We start from the raw sequence: 17,429 nt of genomic DNA on the forward strand, positions 1-17,429 counted from the left end.
AACTCCGACTTTACAGTTACTGTGACAAGAACAAATTTATAGACCCACCATTTAAATTTTACTGCAACGTTTTCAAGGAAAAGAAAAAAGGTTTTTTTTTTTTTCTTGTTTTGTAAAATGCCCAGGCATTCTCGATTATTACAAATACTGGTCCACTTTTACAGTAATCAAGAAATTTTAATATATATAATATATACTAAAACCCCATCACCGAAAGAAAACAATATACACGCAGCCTCTGTGGCATCTTTTATAACCTATTAAGCAAAACTTTGGGGGGCGGGGGGGAGGGGGAAGAAATGACCTCTCCAACACACATACACACAATTTTTGTTACCCTTGTATGTATCCAATACTGTAAACGTATTTTTAAGACAGAGTGCACTAAATTTACCTTTAGAAAAAAAATCAGCCATTGTTCCTGAATTGTTTTTGTGTTGTTTTTCATTCAACGAAATCAACTTGTCACTTGAGTTTTAATTCAGCAGTAAATCACCTCCACTCCATTCTAAGCAGCGTTGTCCCACAAACAAAAAGGGGCTGAGGACCGGTCAGCTAGCAATTGTATGTCCAAGGTTGTGCTGGGTTTATGTCTTCATTTGATTGGGTCTGATGGCATTTTCATGTCCTCTATCTTCAACCGGGATATTTTTTTTTAAAAATTGTACTTAAAGTAAAACGTGGCTTTGTTTGTGTCTAAAGGATGTACTTTTCTTGTTTTACGTTTTTTAAAAAGTCTTTTCGTTTCAAAAAAAAAAAAAGTTTTGCATTTGTCTCAAGAGACTGAAATAGGAAGATCAGTTTTCAAGGCACTCACATCAAATCGAATGGCAGTAGAGAAACTGTCCAATAAGTTATCGTTTTATCCCGTTCTTTATAGTGCCAGTATTGTGAATGCCACGCTTAGCAACACTGACACTCAATCTCAGTCGTCCCTTATTTAACCCACCTCTGGGCCAAAGAGAAGAATATGCTGCAATTTCTTGTTTAGAAGCCATTTAATTTAAATGCAAACAAAAGCTTTAAAGTGCGGGTCAACAGAATTCAAACACCTAATCTCGTGGGTTTAGTACCTTCCAACCGAACGGGAATGAGAAAAAAGGGAAGCCGTGCTGGGCACCTTGGCACCGACCTCTTCCCCTGCTTTCCCAGGAAAGGGGACAGAAATTCGCAAGATCCCACCCACCCCCGCCCCGGTCCTTAGAATGTCACGTGTGCATGAAATGAGAACGCTAACGTCCCTCTCGTCACCATCAGGGCACTTGTCTGCTTGAGAAATGATCCATCATCACTGTCATGGGCAGCAACGTGGGACTTGGGATTTTCGTGGTGGGGTGATAACAAGAGAGAGAGAGAGAGAGAGAGAGAGAGAGAGAGAGAGAGAAGCTGGCAAGCCAGAAGAAGTCTGGAAGAACTCGGCTGGTTTCTTCCTTTCTGTGTCCCTGCAGGTCACCACCATCGACCCCAAAAAAGGTACCCTCAGCCCATGTCAGCCTGTTCTGTGGCAAATGGCTAAGACAGCATCCCAGGGTACACCTCCATCTCAAGGAGGGGGTAGTGTCTGCTGGTAATGCACAATTTTAGAATCCTCCGGGGCCGTTCCCCGGGGTAGCCCTCAAAAACTCCTGTTTCTCTGGCAGTGGGCAGAGTTTGGGGGGGCCTCTCCCCCACCACGCCAAGTTCACCCCTGTTATTAATGGAAAGGCTGAAACCAACACAGAAAAGGCCCCCGTTTCTCAGGACATCATCAGTGCGACATCTCCACTCCAACTCTGAAACAAAGTGCTACACCTTTAAGATTGTTATCCGCTGTACATCCACTCCCCACCCCACCCCACCCCACCACCCCCCCAAAAAAAATGCATGCCACTTTTTATTTCAGGACCAAAAAAAGGGGGGGGGGATGTAAAAAAGTAAACAACTTTAAAAGTCATTTAAGTGTTGGCTTCTTCACAAGAAATTACACATGCTTAGCTTAAATTTCAAAAAAGCAGCGCCCTCCCTCCCAAATTATAATTTAAAAGCTATGCTTCCCTCCACATTGCTTGCGAGTCATTGCTCAGGCTTCTACTCGGTGGTTGTTTTTTTAAAAAAAAAAAAAAATGAAGAAGGGATGGATACCCAACAAAATCTTTCAAAAGGAGTTTAAACAGAAAGAATAATAATAAAAAGTACCTGCACATGCCAAAAAAAAATTACAAAACCCAATAAATACAGAAATTATTGCACAGTTAAAAGGCTCCACAATTTTGACTGCCTTAACAACCCTCGGGTTTCCTAGGACTTCGCAGACACAGGTTAGGTTGGAGAGCCGCCTCCCCGGGGCCCCAGGGACACGCGGGGGTGCTCAGTGGCGGTGACACGGAGGCAAGTGTCAGGTCAGCATTCTGTCGCTTGGCAACGGTTCCACTGTACAGGGGCGGAGGGGCGGCGGCGGGGGGGCCCCCCGGCCCCGCGCGCGCACGCGCGTGCGCTTAGCTCCTCTCGGCTTGCTCGATTTTGACGTCGTTAGTCAGCAAGTGCTCGCCATGCCACTTTTTCATGTGTTTCTCCAGGGTGCTGTAGACGCTGAAGGGCATCTGGCAGATGTCGCAGCGGTACACCTCCTTGCCGATCTGCCCGTGCGTCTTCATGTGGCGCGTGAGCTTGCTGCTCTGCGCGCACGCGTAGTTGCACAGCTCGCACTTGTAAGGCCGCTCGCCGGTGTGGCTCCGCCGGTGCACCGTCAGGTTGCTGCAGTTCTTGAACACCTTGCCGCAGTACTCGCACGTGTCGCTGCGCCGGCCCTCCTTGGAGCTCGGCCGCCCGGGCCCGGGGCCGCCCAGGTGCGGCGTGCTGCCGCCGCTGGCCGTGCCGCTGCGCCCCGACAGGCCGCCGTCCAGCAGGTCCCCCGGCGGCGTGGAGAAGCGCAGGCTGCCGTTCTCGGACGAGTGCTCGGAGGACGTGGCGAAGGGCGACTGGCGCGCGTCCGTGAAGCCCAGGAAGGGGTCCTTCATGAAGTGCCGCGACGCCGCGTAGCCCACCAGCCACTGCGAGTACACGTTCTCCGACGGGATGAGCGCGGCGGGCGGCAGCTCCAGGTCCTTCTCCACCTTGATGCGCTTGGCCGCGCTGTTGAGCCCCGGGCTGGGCAGCGGCGCCGGCTTGCGCGGGAAGAGGCCCGGGAAGGGCTCGGCGCCCGGCACAAAGCCGCCGCCGCGCCCGTTGACGGCGCCCCCCGGGCCCGCGTCCCCGCAGCCACCCGCGTCGTCTTCGTCCCCCGGGTCGCCCGCCGCGCGCTTCAGGAAGGCGCCGCGCTTCTGCTTGTCGGCCAGCAGGTCGCCGTACTGCGGCAGCGCGCCCAGGCCCACGTTCTCCATGACCTTGCCCAGCACCAGGGCCTTCTCGTCGGCCAGCGCCTTGGCCGCGCCGCCCATGCCGCCCGCGCCCGGCACCCCGGCCACGCCGCCGCCGTTCTCCCGGTTGCGGCTCAGCTCCGAGTCCATGCTGAAGCTCGACTCGGGCCGGCTCTCGTTCTCCAGCAGCAGCTCCTCCTCCTCCTCCTCCTCCTCCTCTTCCTCCTCCTCGGGCTCGTGGCCCAGCGACGGGTCGCTCTCGTGGTGGCGGAAGTCGCCCCCGGCCTTGAGGCCCTCGCCCGTGAGCTCGCTGGTGCCGGGCTCCGGGGAGCTGGCGGCCGAGAGGCCGTCGTCGGAGCGGCCGGTGAGCGAGCCCGCCTTGTGCATGTGCGTCTTCATGTGGCGCTTGAGCTTGCTCGCCTGCGAGCACGCGTGGTCGCACAGCTGGCACTTGTAGGGCTTCTCGCCCGTGTGGCTGCGCCGGTGCACGATGAGATTGCTCTGGAACTTGAAGGTCTTGCCGCAGAACTCGCACGACTTGCTCTTGGCGGGCGGCTGCGGCGGCGGCGTGCCGCCGGGGGGCATGGGCGGCAGCGGCGGGGTGCTCAGGAACGGGGACTTGGGGCTGGGCTGGAAGGGGTTCAGGAGCCGGTGCATAGGGTTCCCGCGGCCCGGCGACACGGGCGGCGGCGTGGAGCTGTTGCCCGCCAGCTCGCGGAGCCGCCGCGAGAAGTCCATGGCGGGCGAGTCGATGGCCATGGGGTTCAGGCGCATGACTCGGTCAAAGGCACTGGGGTGCTGGGCGACGAGCCCCATCTCCTCGGCGCTGAGGCGGTGCGGGTCCAGGTGGTGGCGCGGCGGCGGGCTGAAGAGCGGCGGCGTGCCGGGCAGGCGGCCCTCGCCGAAGCCCGGGTGGTCCCGCAGGATGGGACCCGTCATGCGCAGCAGGTTGAAGGGGTTGCTGTCGCCCAGGAAATTCATGAGCGGGGACTGGGCCACGGCCTCGGGCCCCAGCGGCGGCGGGATGGTGAGCCGCGGCGTGAGGGAGCTGCTGGCCGGCCCGGGCTCCAGGTAGATGCGGAAGCCGTGCGTGTTCTGCGCGTGCTGCAGCAGGAACCACGCGCTGGTGAAGGGCTGCTTGCATGTTGTGCAAATGTAGCTGGAAGGCTCATCTTTACCTGCGGAGACACACGGACAGAAAGGCAGAGAAGACAGCGTGAGAAGCGGCGCGGGGGTGGGTGCCTGCCGCGGGGCCACTGACCCGGAGGCCCGCAGGGTGGCGATCCTCGGGCCAGGCCCTAGGCGTCCCCAGGCGGCTGGGGGCTGAAGAAGCCCGCTGTGGGGGCAGGCGGCCTGGCACAGCCCGGACCGGCCACAGGACCTCAGCTAATCCGATTCCATTGGCCTCAGTTTGCGCCCCTAAAGGAGAGGTACCCTTATTCGCGTCCGCTCACAAGCCGGGTGAGATGTTTGTGAGAATGCCCGACTCCAACAACGGGGACGATGTCAAGGCTGGACTGCAGAAAGGTGCCCTGCCCACACCGGCCACTCTCTGGAGGGGGTGGGGGTGTCAACCTAGGCATGGCTGACACTGAGACCCCAATAATTGTCCTGGGGGCTGCCCTCTGCACTGTGGGATGTTCAGCAGCATCCCCGGCCTCTACACCCCGCTGCCCACCCCCACCCCCCGTCACTAAGGTAAAAAATCTCTCCAGGCATTGCCAACTGTCCCCTGGGGGGCAAAACTGAACTCCCCCCCCCTCCCCTGCCTTTGAGAGCCACTGATTAGGCAATACTGGCTCCAAGGAAGTTCTAAGAAGGCAAGTCAGACGGAATCACCTTGCAAAGACTTTTTTAAGAGAAACGGCTGCATTGTTTGGGATTTTAACTCCAGGAAATTCTAGGGTTTCCTATATCAGCATCCGCGCAGAAAGCGCTATCCAACTTCACCGTGGACACGCCGGCGCAGAAGGCATTAGCGTGTTATGAAGATCACTGCTGTGTAACAGCTGCCCCTCCGTGGCCTCACATACACTCTAACCATAACCACAGTGTGGGGTCGGCCTCCAGGGGCCACTGGCCTACATGAAGTCCTTTGCCAGGATGTGAGCCGCATGGAAGAAGGTCAGGCCCACCTCAGCAGTCGGGAGCAATGGCGGCAGGCATGGGTTTGCTACAGACTGGCTCTGGGGGGAGACGGGGAGCACTGGGTACAAACTGTCACAGACACTGACGGCACTGAGCCAGAGGGGGGAGTCTTGTCCGTCACGGGGGCGGTCGTGGAGCCGAACGTTTCGTCCAGAGCCTGCCCCCCTCAACCTGCAGGTGAGGCTGCCGCCTGTCCTACTGCTTCCCACGCACCGGTCAGATCTGCTCGGGGAACAGGACATCACAGCCGCGACCCGGAAGGACCCCTCTTGTGTTCCCCGCCTCCCCTGAACCTGGGAGACCCGCATGCTGATGAAACACGGGAACCGTGCTGGTGACCAGAACCCATGTTAGTCGGTTGATGGGAGGTACAGCGGGGTGCCCAGGGAGGAAGCCAGCCCCCCCACCCCCCCCGCACCACCACTTGCCCTGGTCCATTGAAGGACTGAAATCCTGTACAGAGATTCAGCTTTTGTTTTCCACCCATGAATTATATTTCCGGGGGGCTGCACCCTCAGCGGTCAAAACCAAGGGACTCGGACCCAATGCCGCCAATTCCACGCCGGTAGGTTAAGCTTGACGACTCCCGGGGGGCCAGGGCCTCCCCAGCCACGCAGGGTGTGTGATGTCGCAGAAAAGCAGGCCGGCCAGGGCGCAGGGGTCGATTCTGCCAGGCCACAGAGCCGACGGGGCCAGAACCCCACCCCGGCCAGCGAGGCCAGCTTTGCGGGTTTGCTGTCCTACGGGATCATTTCCCTCTCGTCTCCTCTGTCGCGTCTGCGCGTGTGGCGGTGAGGAGACGGCTGGGGAGGGAGGACGGAAAGGAAAGAGAAACTCTGAAATTCAGCTTCCCCTCGCTCTGAACAGCGCAAGGAGGACTTGTGAGCGAGACGCTTTCCTTCCCCCAGGGCGTCTGGGTGCCTCCGTTCCTCACTCTGGGGCCCCAGGAGAGTCGTGCCCACCTGGAAAGCGGTGGGGGACCTTCCCGAGGCCCCAGGAAGCATGTGGGGGTGCGAGGCCTCACAGCACCCCCTTTCTGCATGCCACTCAGCTAGACAGAAAGTGCCGCTCCCTCGGAGGCACCCTCTCCCAGCCTCGCTTTATTAGTTACTCTCCGTGGGAGACGGAACTCGCTACCTCCTGCAGACTCACGGGAGAGCGGGCCAGAGGCCGTAGTTATAGAGTCTTCCTCAAACCCTCTTCTGGAGCAGGATAAATAAGTAATAAATAAGAAGCAGATCAATCAAGAGCTAATAGCACAGAGGAAGGGCCACACCCCACAAGGTCATAGGGCTTCAAATTAAAGGGCCCGTCACCTGGGCTTCGGCCATTCATCGAGTCACAGCACCAGCGGACCCCTCCCTTCCCCCACTCTCCCTTTTCTTCATCTTCATTTCCTTGGGTATCTCCAGGGCACTCCTGTTTCCTGCTCTGATGGCCACGCATTTTCTAGAAAGTTCTATAGCTAGCCAAAGAAAAGTCAGAACTCCGAGGCAGGCTCTGCAGCCGAAATGGCCGATTAAAACATTTTTTTAAAAAATAAACTCAAAATGGCAGCTGCTGGGGAACGTGTAGCCACACGTCCCCACCAGCTCAGACGGTTGGTTCCACTTCTCGTTGACAACCGGAGGGGAAGGCCCTTTAAATCTCTCCCTGGGCGCGGCCTGGGGAGGAAGGTACCTGCCGTCCTTCACCATCGGGTGTAGCCCTCAAGTCGGGTTTCTGGGCCCCTCGTCACGCCGGGGTGAGCTCTTTCTTTCCCTGCACCCGGAAACGGCTTAGCTTCCTGGACTTCCCTCCTCCCCTGGCAACCCTCACCCGGGCGCTGGCCTTCCCAGGACCCGACGGCTTCCGACTTTAAAGCCCTCCGGCCCTCACTGGCCCTCCCTGACAACTCCCCCCCCTTCTTTTTTCAGAAAATGTTCATTTCCGTATTCCCACCTCACGGAGAGCTCCTGCCTACCATCGCCTTGAGCACTGGGGCGCTCGCACTGAAGAACTGAACGAAAGTGTCAGAAAGTCTTCGAGAGCCACGCGGAGCGTTTTTCTATCCGGAACCTCGCGGCGCACAGTCATGGACGGCTCCTTCGCAAATGCAGCAGCAGACCCGGGGGGAGAGGGCCGCCCCTTCCCCCCCCCCCCGGGGGGACCAGAGGTTTCCTCGCCGGCACCCCGTCCTGGAGCTCAGGGCCACCTGCCCGGAGCCTCCACAGGTGATGACCCCGCCAGTGGCCCAGCCAGGACGCACTTCCCACTGGGCGCTGAGGTTCCAGCTGCAGGGCGATGCCTGGACTATTCTCAAGTGACTTGGGCAGCAGCGTGAGGCTCGGCCTGCAGACCCGGACGTGTCGGCGGGCCTGGGAGCGCCACCTCGGGCTTGGCGGCCAGCGCCCAGGGCCCGCCTTTTCCTCGCTTCCCTCCCTCCTCCTCCTTCCTCCCACGTTGTTAAGGTCCACGCTGGATCCTCTTCGCTCTGCGGGCTCTAAAGGGAGCCCCCGTGTTTTTCTCAAGTTCAAAACCCTCCGTGACCTCTCGGCGATGAGCAAGCAGTGTGGGTTCACACCTCTGCCTCGACCTTCCCAGCACAGTGAAGTCAACCAGGTCCTTAAGCGCGCTGAGCCTCGATTTCCTCATCAGTAGAATGGGAACAACACACCTGGGGGGGAGGGCGGCCAAGCAGGTCCCAGTACGTGGACACACCCTATAGAAGTCCCCGCTGCCATGCAGATGTTCGGGTTTGGGGCTTTGCATGATTCGTGTGGTGGTGTTTTTTCTTTGTCTTGTTAATCCTCACCTGAGGGTATCTTTTTCCATTGCTTTTCAGAGAGAATGTAAGGGTGGGAGGAAGGGGGGAGGGAGAGTGAGAGAGAGAGAGAGAGAGAGAGAGAGAGAGAGAGAGATTGATGTGAGAGACACACATCAACTGGCTGCCTCCCTTCGGTGCGCGGGCCAGTGCTCTAACCACTGGACACACTGGCCAGGGCTCGTTTGTTATTGTCCATCTCGGACCCGGCGCTGGGTGTTCCTGGGATGCCTCCCGGTGTAGCCCTGGCAGGAATAAAACGCGCGAGGGATTCTCATGCCGCCCACCTAATGCACAGAAGTTCCAGGGAAGCCGAAACTTACGTTGAGGAAACATCATTTTGTATGTGAACAGACGGACACCCAACTGGACTCCGGCAAAGAAACACTACTCGCCCTCTGTATTAAAGTTTTAGGTCTTTTGATTTCAAGGGAGGATGGGAGAGGGAAAGAGAAATAGAAACATTAATAATGAGAGAGAATCACTGATCGGCTGCCTCCTGCACGCCCCTCACTGGGGATGGAGCCTGTAACCCAGGTATGCATGTGCCCTTGACCAGAATCAAACCGGGGACCCTCCAGTCCACAGGCCAACGCTCTATCCACTGAGCCAAACCGGACAGGGCTCTTAAGGTGTGTGTGTGTTTTTAATGAGCATTTAAACAATTTCCTCGTCAGTATGCCAGTGACTGTACTAGTACCCATGAAGGTATCGGGGCCGTCAATAAAACACACACCTGGACTGGAGTCCTTCGGGGAAGAGGCCATCGCGGGGAGCTGAGTTTCCGTCTCCCCCCGAGGCCCAGCCACCCCGCTGGAAGGGCAGCCTGCCTGCAGGGCCTGGGACTCACGCGGCCCTGTCCTCCAGAAGCCGGAGGCCCACATGGGAACCTGCCACGGGGCCGGCGGCCGTGGGGCCGGGCCCTCCGCAGCGTGCACAGCGTTTTGCAGCGGGTCTGGCACGTGCACCGGCCGCTTCCTGCTGCTCACACGGTGTCGGGGGAGGCCAGGCCAGGCCAGGCCAGGGCTGCATTCCTGCTGGCGCGGGATGGAGCTCAGGACGGCAGAGGCCCGCCGCCAGCCGGGGGAGGCTTCCGGCCCCCGGCTCCTGCTGCTGCTCAGCACACAGCCCCACCCAGGCACCGGTCACTCCCTTCACACGTGCCGGGGCCTGTTTCCCGGCGGAAACAGTGGAGAGAGGCCCTGTGCGTCCTCCCAGGGAAGGGCATCGACGGTGCTTTGATGGGACCCAATCCGCTTCCCCCACAGGCCCGGCCCCTGGCGGGGAGGGAGACCTTTCTCAGAGCGGATGAGCCTGAGGGGCACACCATGCCACGCAGCACCTGGTGGAGGGGCCGTGAGATGCCAGGCAGCCGGGTCAGGAGCAGGAAGCTGGGGCCCGGGGCCCCTGGGGCAGGCCCCTTCCCCTCGCTGGACGCCACGGTGCCCAGTGCCCACAGAAAGGGCCGGGGTCTCTGACCCCCCCCCCCCCCATCCTCCTGGGAATCTAGGACAGCGAGCATCGCTATCTCCACAGTCCCAAGTGGTAGCCATTGGCATCACTACTCCCCCTTCGGTGGGGAGACCCCTTCCTAGGAAGTTTAAAAACAATCTCCCCTCTCAGGACCCCAGAAAGAAAACGTCCCCCGGCAACTTTTGGGCGGGGGGGGGGGATCTCGGTACGTTTCATATTTGTGTTATTTCTGAACACGAACGTCTAGGGAATCTCTGACCATCGCCGCTTGTTCTGAATGCGTTCCACCCAAGGCGGCCTGGCAGAGGGAGGCGGCACCGGGGACGCCTCAGCACAGCAGGGACAATAAGCCATTGTTACAGCCTCACCACACGCCGGCCCCGGCTGAGAGCCGTCAGCCTCACACGAGGCTCCCCACAACCCCGAGGTCAGACCTGTCAGCAGCGCCATTTCACAGACGAGCAACGTGAGGGTGCGAGGAGGAAACGGTGCGCTGCTGAGCGTGAGGCCGCAACGCCGGACAGCCTGGTCAAGAGGAGCAGGGGGCGGGCCGGGGCTCCCCTGAGCCCGGGGGGCCTGGTGGCGTACGACACAGCTGCGTGCGCCTTGGCGTTGACCTCTGCCTCCAGCCCAGGTGCTAACGAAAACGTGGAGACGGGATGCTTTGGGCTGGAATTTCAAGAACGCGGCGAGATCGCGCCGACGATGTCACGGACAAGCAATCGCTGCCCTGTGTTGGTGGGTGCTGGTGCCGGGGACACTGGGGGCAGCACCATGTCCCGGGTGATGGAGTGCGGGGCCAGCCTCAGCTGACAGAGCCCACACCCCTCCCCCCGTGCCTGAGGCAGACAGTACCAATCGCTGGGAGGAAGAATGCCAGGGCTTGGCAGGATTCGGAGGGTCCAGACCTGCCCTGGGCCTCCTCTGACCTGCATCACCCCGCTCTGTCCTCGGGGTCACTCGGCACGCTGTGACCATTTACGGCAGCAATAAAGGACACGCAGAGACCATAAGTAAGTTGCTCAAGGCCGCAAGATGGGTCTCGGGTTATTTATTGAAATGTACTCTGTCTGGGCCGGATTCCAGCTCCCTGCGGACAGGGATCGATCAGGTCTTGTCCACGGCTGCGACGCGGGCCACCAGCACGTCCTTCAGAACTGTCAGGGGCCTGTGTGAGGGAGGGGGGTGTCTGTCCGCTCCCCCGAGGTCTGTGTCGCTGAAGTCATCGCCATCGGGGTAAGGTCATCTGCCCAGGTCTGGGTGAACCGGCCCAGCTCCCGTCTGCCTTCCCGGCGAGGCCAGCTCCAGCTCAGCCCTCAACGAACGAACGGCCCCACTTCCCGGCCCCGCCAGGCACAGGCCCCACGTGGCACGCCCACGCTCTTCACCGGCTGCGTGCCCACCACCTGAGCATGCCGGGATCCCGGGTGACTCCAGGCAGACCGAACACCAGGCCACCGCCAGGGCCCACCTTGCAGCTGCCCTGGGCAGAGGGGGCGAGCAGGCCAGCGATCGGCCCAAATCACAGAGCAAATGGCACCTGCTCCCCTGGAGGAAGCCCGGGCACCCCGCCTTCGGGATCCCGCCAGACTCGCTGCCCATCTCTGCCCGGCCACTCCCCCTCGCGGCCCTCTCCTCGGGGCTGTGCTCCTTCACACGTCCGTGCACCTGCCATTCCAACGCCTGGACACCTGCCTTTCCTTCCCTCCCCTCAACATCTCCTCAGACCCAGGCCAGGCTTAGCCCAGCTCCTCCCACAGCATTCTGGGAATGCTGCCGGATACTCATCGCCATACACACGGTCAATTTTGCCCTTGACTTTGGTGTGTTCAACTCACATCCACCCTGCACGTGCCAGTGTGGGCATCTCAGGTGGACACGCACAGCGACTTTGGGGCATGGGTTTGAATCCAGATTTTGTGGGGAAGTTCTGGAAGTAAGGCTCGTCCCAGTTAAGGGAGGGGCCCAAGGTCACACCACCCAGTCTGAGCCCAGGGCGGGGTCTGAGCCCAGGCGCACACCTGGCTGCCCCCTCCACTGCCACGGCAAAGTCTGCCACAGGGGGCGCTGAGGAGGGGCCCGAGGCAGCCACTCCCGCTGCGCGTGAACAGCGTGGGGGCAGCGATGGCAGCTGCGGGCTTGCAGGAAACGCACGGGTCCCTTGGCCGAGAGGGAAGCGGCCTCACACAGTGAAGAAACCTCGCTTAGCCTCAGCATTGTGGGGAGTCCCTTCACGCCCCCCCCCTCCCCCCGCCCTGTGTCTGTGTGGCGGAGGAGAGCTTTGTGCTTCAGATGCCTGGAGTCAGCTCAGGTGGGGGATTGGGCCCTCAGCCCTCATCAAAGCCTCAACCGAAAGCCCTGCCGTCCTCCCCCACCCCCCGACGGCCAGCTGTGCACAGAAACACCCGTGAATCCCGCCTCCAGCCGAAAAGGCGTTCCTGGAAGTGAGTGGACCCGAGGAGAGCTGAGCGTGCCCACGTGCTCCAGGGACATAGGGACATGCCTTTCTCCTGCGTGCACTCACTCACTCACTCCTCGTCCATCCAGTCCCACGTTCTGGGTACTAGCTGCCAGAGGCCCAGCGTGACCCGCCCCTCCAGGCCACAGGCGGGCCTGGGAGCGGGGTGGGCTAAGCCGTGGACACACGGGGCTCTAAGGCAGAGCAGGACCTGCGGGGTGAGCTCAGAGCACCTGGGCGGGAGGCAGGCAGGAAACCCCGTGTGCAGTGAGGTCAGGCCGGACACAGGGACAACGGCACCTGCCCGACCAGGCCCGAGAGGCAGGGTGGGAGGCCCGGCGAGAGCACATGGAAGGCGCCTGGGCTCACCGGCAGCACGTCTGTTTGCTGCGAGATGAGGCGGGGAGGGGAACGGGAGGCACCCCAGAAACCGCTGCACCGTCGTAGCAAAGGTGAAGGGCCTTCTCCACCCCACTCACACATGTGCTCTTCCCGCCCTCCGACCTCTGCTCCACGAACGCACCAAGTGCCAGGCCCTGTGCTGGGCGCAGGGACCAGAAACGAGCGTCTGCCTGCCCCACGGAGCCGGCGGTCAAGGGCAAGAGGCTAACGCGGCCACAGGGGCCTCGTGGGAGCCAGGCCACCAGTCACCGGTAAGGGTGTGCCACGTGGTCCAGGACCCAGAGGAAGGAGAGACCAGCAGTCGGGGAGGGTCAGAGGATTCCTCCCAGGAGGAGGCCCCGAAACGGAGTTCAGGGGGAATGAGTCTGTGGCGCAGAGAAGGGCCTGCCTGGCAGGGAACCCGCGTGAACAGAGGCGTGGAGGTGGGATCCTGGAGTCGGGAGGAACTGGAGGTGGGATTGAAACGGGTTTGGGATGAGCCTGAGGAGGCTCTGGGATCAGCTGGAAGCAGATCACATTCCATCGCGTCAATTCTAGCACAGGGGGAGAAGGAAGGTTTTCGAGCCCACACTCAAGACGCCTTGAGTCATCAACTGTTGGGTGTCAGGAGATCTGGGTGCAGCAGAAGGATGGAGGTGCACGCCGTGGAGAGCGCTTCAGACCCGATCCACTCCTCCCAAATGGCGCGCCCAGTAGGCCCGGAGAAATGAAACGGGAGGGCGGGAAACACAGCGGGATCTTCAAACCCGACCCAGGAGGATCACTGCCCTCCAGGGAGGCTCCGACGTTACCCTCCCGGGAGCTCAACGATCCCACCCGGCCTCTCAGCCTAACCCCCGGGAAGCCACCTTCAGGAACGGGGCGGTCCAGCAGCTTCTTAGCGACACAGGCAAGAAGTACAACGGAACCGCAGCTGCAGGCGCTGTGCACCCCGACTTCCCCAGGCTCGCTGTCAACTGCTCGGTTCTGTGGTCAGACCAGGTGTGCAGTTCAGGCTGCAACAAAGCAACGTCGCTGACCGCGGGGTACTTCGGGGGGGCGGGGTGAGAACAGCAGTGTTTGCCACTAAGATGGGGGAGCCGGGGGCAGGACACACGGAGCGGCTTTAAATGCGGTAACTCGTGTACGGCATTCTCGAAAAACTAGGCCTGTTTCTCTAGATCAGCGGTCACCAACCGGTGGCCCGCGGGCCACGGATGGTGCGTGAGGCCCGCAAGGTGGGCGACCGCTGCTCTAGAGCATCTTCATAGAGTTTCCCCCTTCGCATAAGGCACTCGGATCTGCTGGAAATGATACGTCCTCCCTGGAATCACGGGATGCATCGTCGGAGTCCCTTCAGCCTGGCATCCCTGAGAAGGCCCTACCTTTTCCAGTGTGTTTGAGGGTTCTGTTCCCCTCACCCCAACCCCCCAAATACGGGGTTTTCTGAAAGGTAGATTCTAGGACTCTGGGGGCAGGAATTTAGCAGAGAACGGGGCAGAAAGCACAGAGCCAACCCTCCTTATCACTTCATGGGAAACTGAGTGAATTAAGAAATAAGCAGGCAAGAGGGGCGGAGAGGGCTGCAGGGTGTGTGCGCACACAGGAAGTCTGGCCCCTCCCACCCCCTTCACCCACCCGCCCCCCCCGCATCGTTCATAACTCCCTTCCCAGGCAGGCCTCCGCCCTTCCCTTCCTTAACCCACACAAATCTCCACATTCCCCCCAAGAAGGACTGCAGGGGCAGTAAATCTCGTGTTAATGGAGTGTACGTTTAGCTCCGAGGAGATAATTGACGTTGCCGAGAGCCCCCGCCCCCGCGCTGTACGTCCGCTAATGCAAAGGGGACTCGTTACGGACGCACCACAAACAAGTAGTAATATATGTATATTGTTCTGAGTGGCATTACAGCCCAAGTGTTCCGGTCCGCGGGGATTGATAAAACACAAGAAAACAGCAGACATGCACTTGTAAATTTGTCTCATTTGTCTCTGAAGTTAAAGGTTATTCCCTTGTTCTGAATCTGTAATAAAAACATGCTGGCCCAAGCTTTGTGGAGAATGTTTGAATATTTAAATCGTGTATAATGATGGGCAATTACGGGGTAAAAACCGGACCTTGTGAATGGGGGGGGTGCGTGCGGATCGCGGCGTGTTTTCCCGCCGATGACTCATTTATCTTTAATGCGTCGCAGGCGCCTCCCCGCAAAGGGCTGCGGGGACCGTTCCGGGTCCCTCCCCCACGAGCCAGGAGCCAGCCGCGCCTGCGTTTGCCAGGGCGAGTGGGATATGTCTTTTCCTTTTCGTTTTTCAGTTTTATTTTTTCTTAAGATTGCATAGCACCTCTCTCCAACCAGGGGCACAGACAGAGGCCACGGCCCCTCGAGGGCTACCCTGGGCCGGTGGTGGGGAGAAGAGGCACAGCAGGAACCTCCTGTGCCCCCGATGGGCGCCCCCCCCCCAGGAGGGCAGGGCTGGCAGCAAGCCCCAGCTGTGCCCGCGGTGGCACATCTCCCGTCCAGAGCCGAGGTGCCCGCCCGGCCCGCCCAGGTTAACCAACGGCAGCGTGCGCGTCACTCCAGCCAGCTTGTCACCAAGCACAGAAGTCATCAGCCAGTGACTGTTCTTTTCTGCACCACAATTAAGACGAATCAATACGACGTGCCACAAATGGTATTTTACTCTCAATAAGAACTCGAGCTGAGTTTATTCAGAATATTTTAGCGCTTCCCCGGGGGATTTGGGGCCTACGCAGATGGCAAATAAAGTACTCAGCCTAAGGCTACAGCACATTATGGTAATTCTAATGTCAGATGTACTTTAATATACAGCTCTATTTAATCACCCCATTATTTCACATTTCCATATGAAAAAACCTGCGGCACTCGCGGCGCTGCGCCTCTGCCGCGGTGCCAGCTTCCTCCAGCCGCCGGCAGCCGGGCGATGGTCACCCTCGCCAGGCGCCGCTCACAGCGCCGGAGCTTCCGGGCCCGCCGCGCGGCCAAGCTGCCCGGTGTTAGGAAGCCGGAGCATCCGGAGATGTGCCGACAGCCATGGGAGGTTACAGGAAACAGAAACCCAGCTCCCCCACCCCCGCCCGGGTTCACACAAACATGCAGGGGGGCGGGGTGTGGGGGTGTGCGTGTGCACGCATGTGCTAGCACATGCACGCACACACCAGGTGGTGGGGAGAGAATCACACCCGTGCTCACAACATGGTGCCCCCTCCAAAACCCGTGAGCCCAGCAGGGTGGCTGGGTGGCCCAGCGGCTCCTGCCCATGGCCCACAGGGACTGCGCCAGCTGGTTCTCATGGCACTGCCCACTCCACCATCCCTTCCCCCCCAGAAGGCAGATGAACGCAGCAGCGACGCCAAGGGGCGGGAGGCTGTGCTGGTAACAAAAGAGGAGGGGACCGCTCCAGGAGGATGGGGGCTGGGGGCTGCAGCCCAAACTGACTGCAGGATCTGCACCAGGGAGGCCCAGGCCCCGGGGAAGGGGAGTCCTGTGAGTTCCGAATGGCCGCAGCACCTCCAGGCTGGCTGGGCCGCCAGCTGGCGGAGAAGCCGGCGGAAGCATGGGTTTTGGCTGAGCCCAGGGAATCACTCTCACGCTGTCACGCGCATACTTGGCCACGCGGCGTTCCAAGAAAGCCCAGCACAAAACCCGCTGACCACCCAATTCTAGATTTCTCCAAAGATGGGCTTGCTGGTGGATGAAATGGCACCTGGCACCTGACCCTGCTGGGTGCGCCCATAATGAGTCAACGCGTGAAGCCACAGAATAGGATCCTAGCAAATGGTTACAGCGTATGTCATCAAAACGAGGCGCTTGCCTGCGAGCAGGCGAGGTCCCTTTCCTCACACGGTAAAAATCCTCCAAGGGAAGAGAAGAGAACGAGGGGGAGGAAAGGAGAGAGGGAGGGAGGGAGGGCAATGAAGTCCTAACATATGTTGCCCAGAATACTGGCAAATTCCTCAAAAGTGTCCATTCACCAATATCATCAGTTACCTAATCCTGGGAGATTTGCCTTATAAGCTCAGCACAGGAAATGTTTTCAAGAAAAGCTTCTTGATTATTAGAAGGGGTGAACTCTGGCCACAACCCTGCCTGGCCATTTTGAGTCAGACAGGCCACCCCATCCCCCCGCCACCCCACCCCCCCAATCGGCCACACCTGGTCAACCCTCAAACCAGGATGGTCCTGGACTTCTTTTTAAAATACACTTTGGGGGCAAAATTCAACACTGGGGATTCATCCTCAATTTCCACGCCCTTTGATCCACCCTGTTATTATTGGTTGTTTGTCAACCTAAAACTAGAGGCTACTATTACTGCTTCCCAGGCCTTTCACTGGTGGTAAGTTCGGGAGGAATAGAAGGCTAGACCAGCGGTTCTCCACTGAGGCCCGCGCTGCCCTCCGGGGACTTGGGGCCATGTGCTAAGACGGTTTTGATGCCACCCGGGAGGGGGTGCTGCTGGCACCGAGGGGGTAGAGGCCGGGGTGCCATGAGACAGCATGTAACCAAAACCACCCAGCCCCAAAGCCGAGTGCTGGGGTTGCACCGTGCTGGGCTCCTGTGTGCACTTCAGCTTGACCCTGCAGAACAGACTGCATGAGAAATGTTCCAAACTGGGGGTAAGGCAGAGAGCGAGAAGGGGTGGAGATGGAGGGTGGAGAGAAACTGAGAGACGGGGAAGCGCGGGGGCGGGGGGCCGGGGGGTGCTGACATCATTTACTTTTGGCAAATGAACGAACTGTGGAATCCCAGTCTATCTCATCGCTACAGCAATCATCTGAATTCCAGAGGTGCCCGGAGCTGTGGAGCAGGGC

General features: G+C 59.4%; 1 protein-coding gene across 2 annotated transcripts in view; it reads right to left on the minus strand.

The window, feature by feature from the left end:
• Positions 1 to 2,474: 2,474 nt before the first annotated feature.
• The window catches only part of BCL11B (BCL11 transcription factor B), a 91,082-nt gene continuing 76,127 nt past the window's right edge, over positions 2,475 to 17,429 (minus strand). For both annotated transcript variants that reach the window (XM_008154783.3, XM_028130054.2), the window contains one exon: positions 2,475 to 4,513. In XM_008154783.3, coding sequence (XP_008153005.1) covers positions 2,475 to 4,513 — 2,039 coding nt within the window. The remainder of the gene's footprint in view (positions 4,514 to 17,429) is intronic.

This window comes from Eptesicus fuscus, chromosome 5 (assembly GCF_027574615.1).
Source record: "Eptesicus fuscus isolate TK198812 chromosome 5, DD_ASM_mEF_20220401, whole genome shotgun sequence".
Classification (NCBI taxonomy): Eukaryota; Metazoa; Chordata; class Mammalia; order Chiroptera; family Vespertilionidae; genus Eptesicus; species Eptesicus fuscus.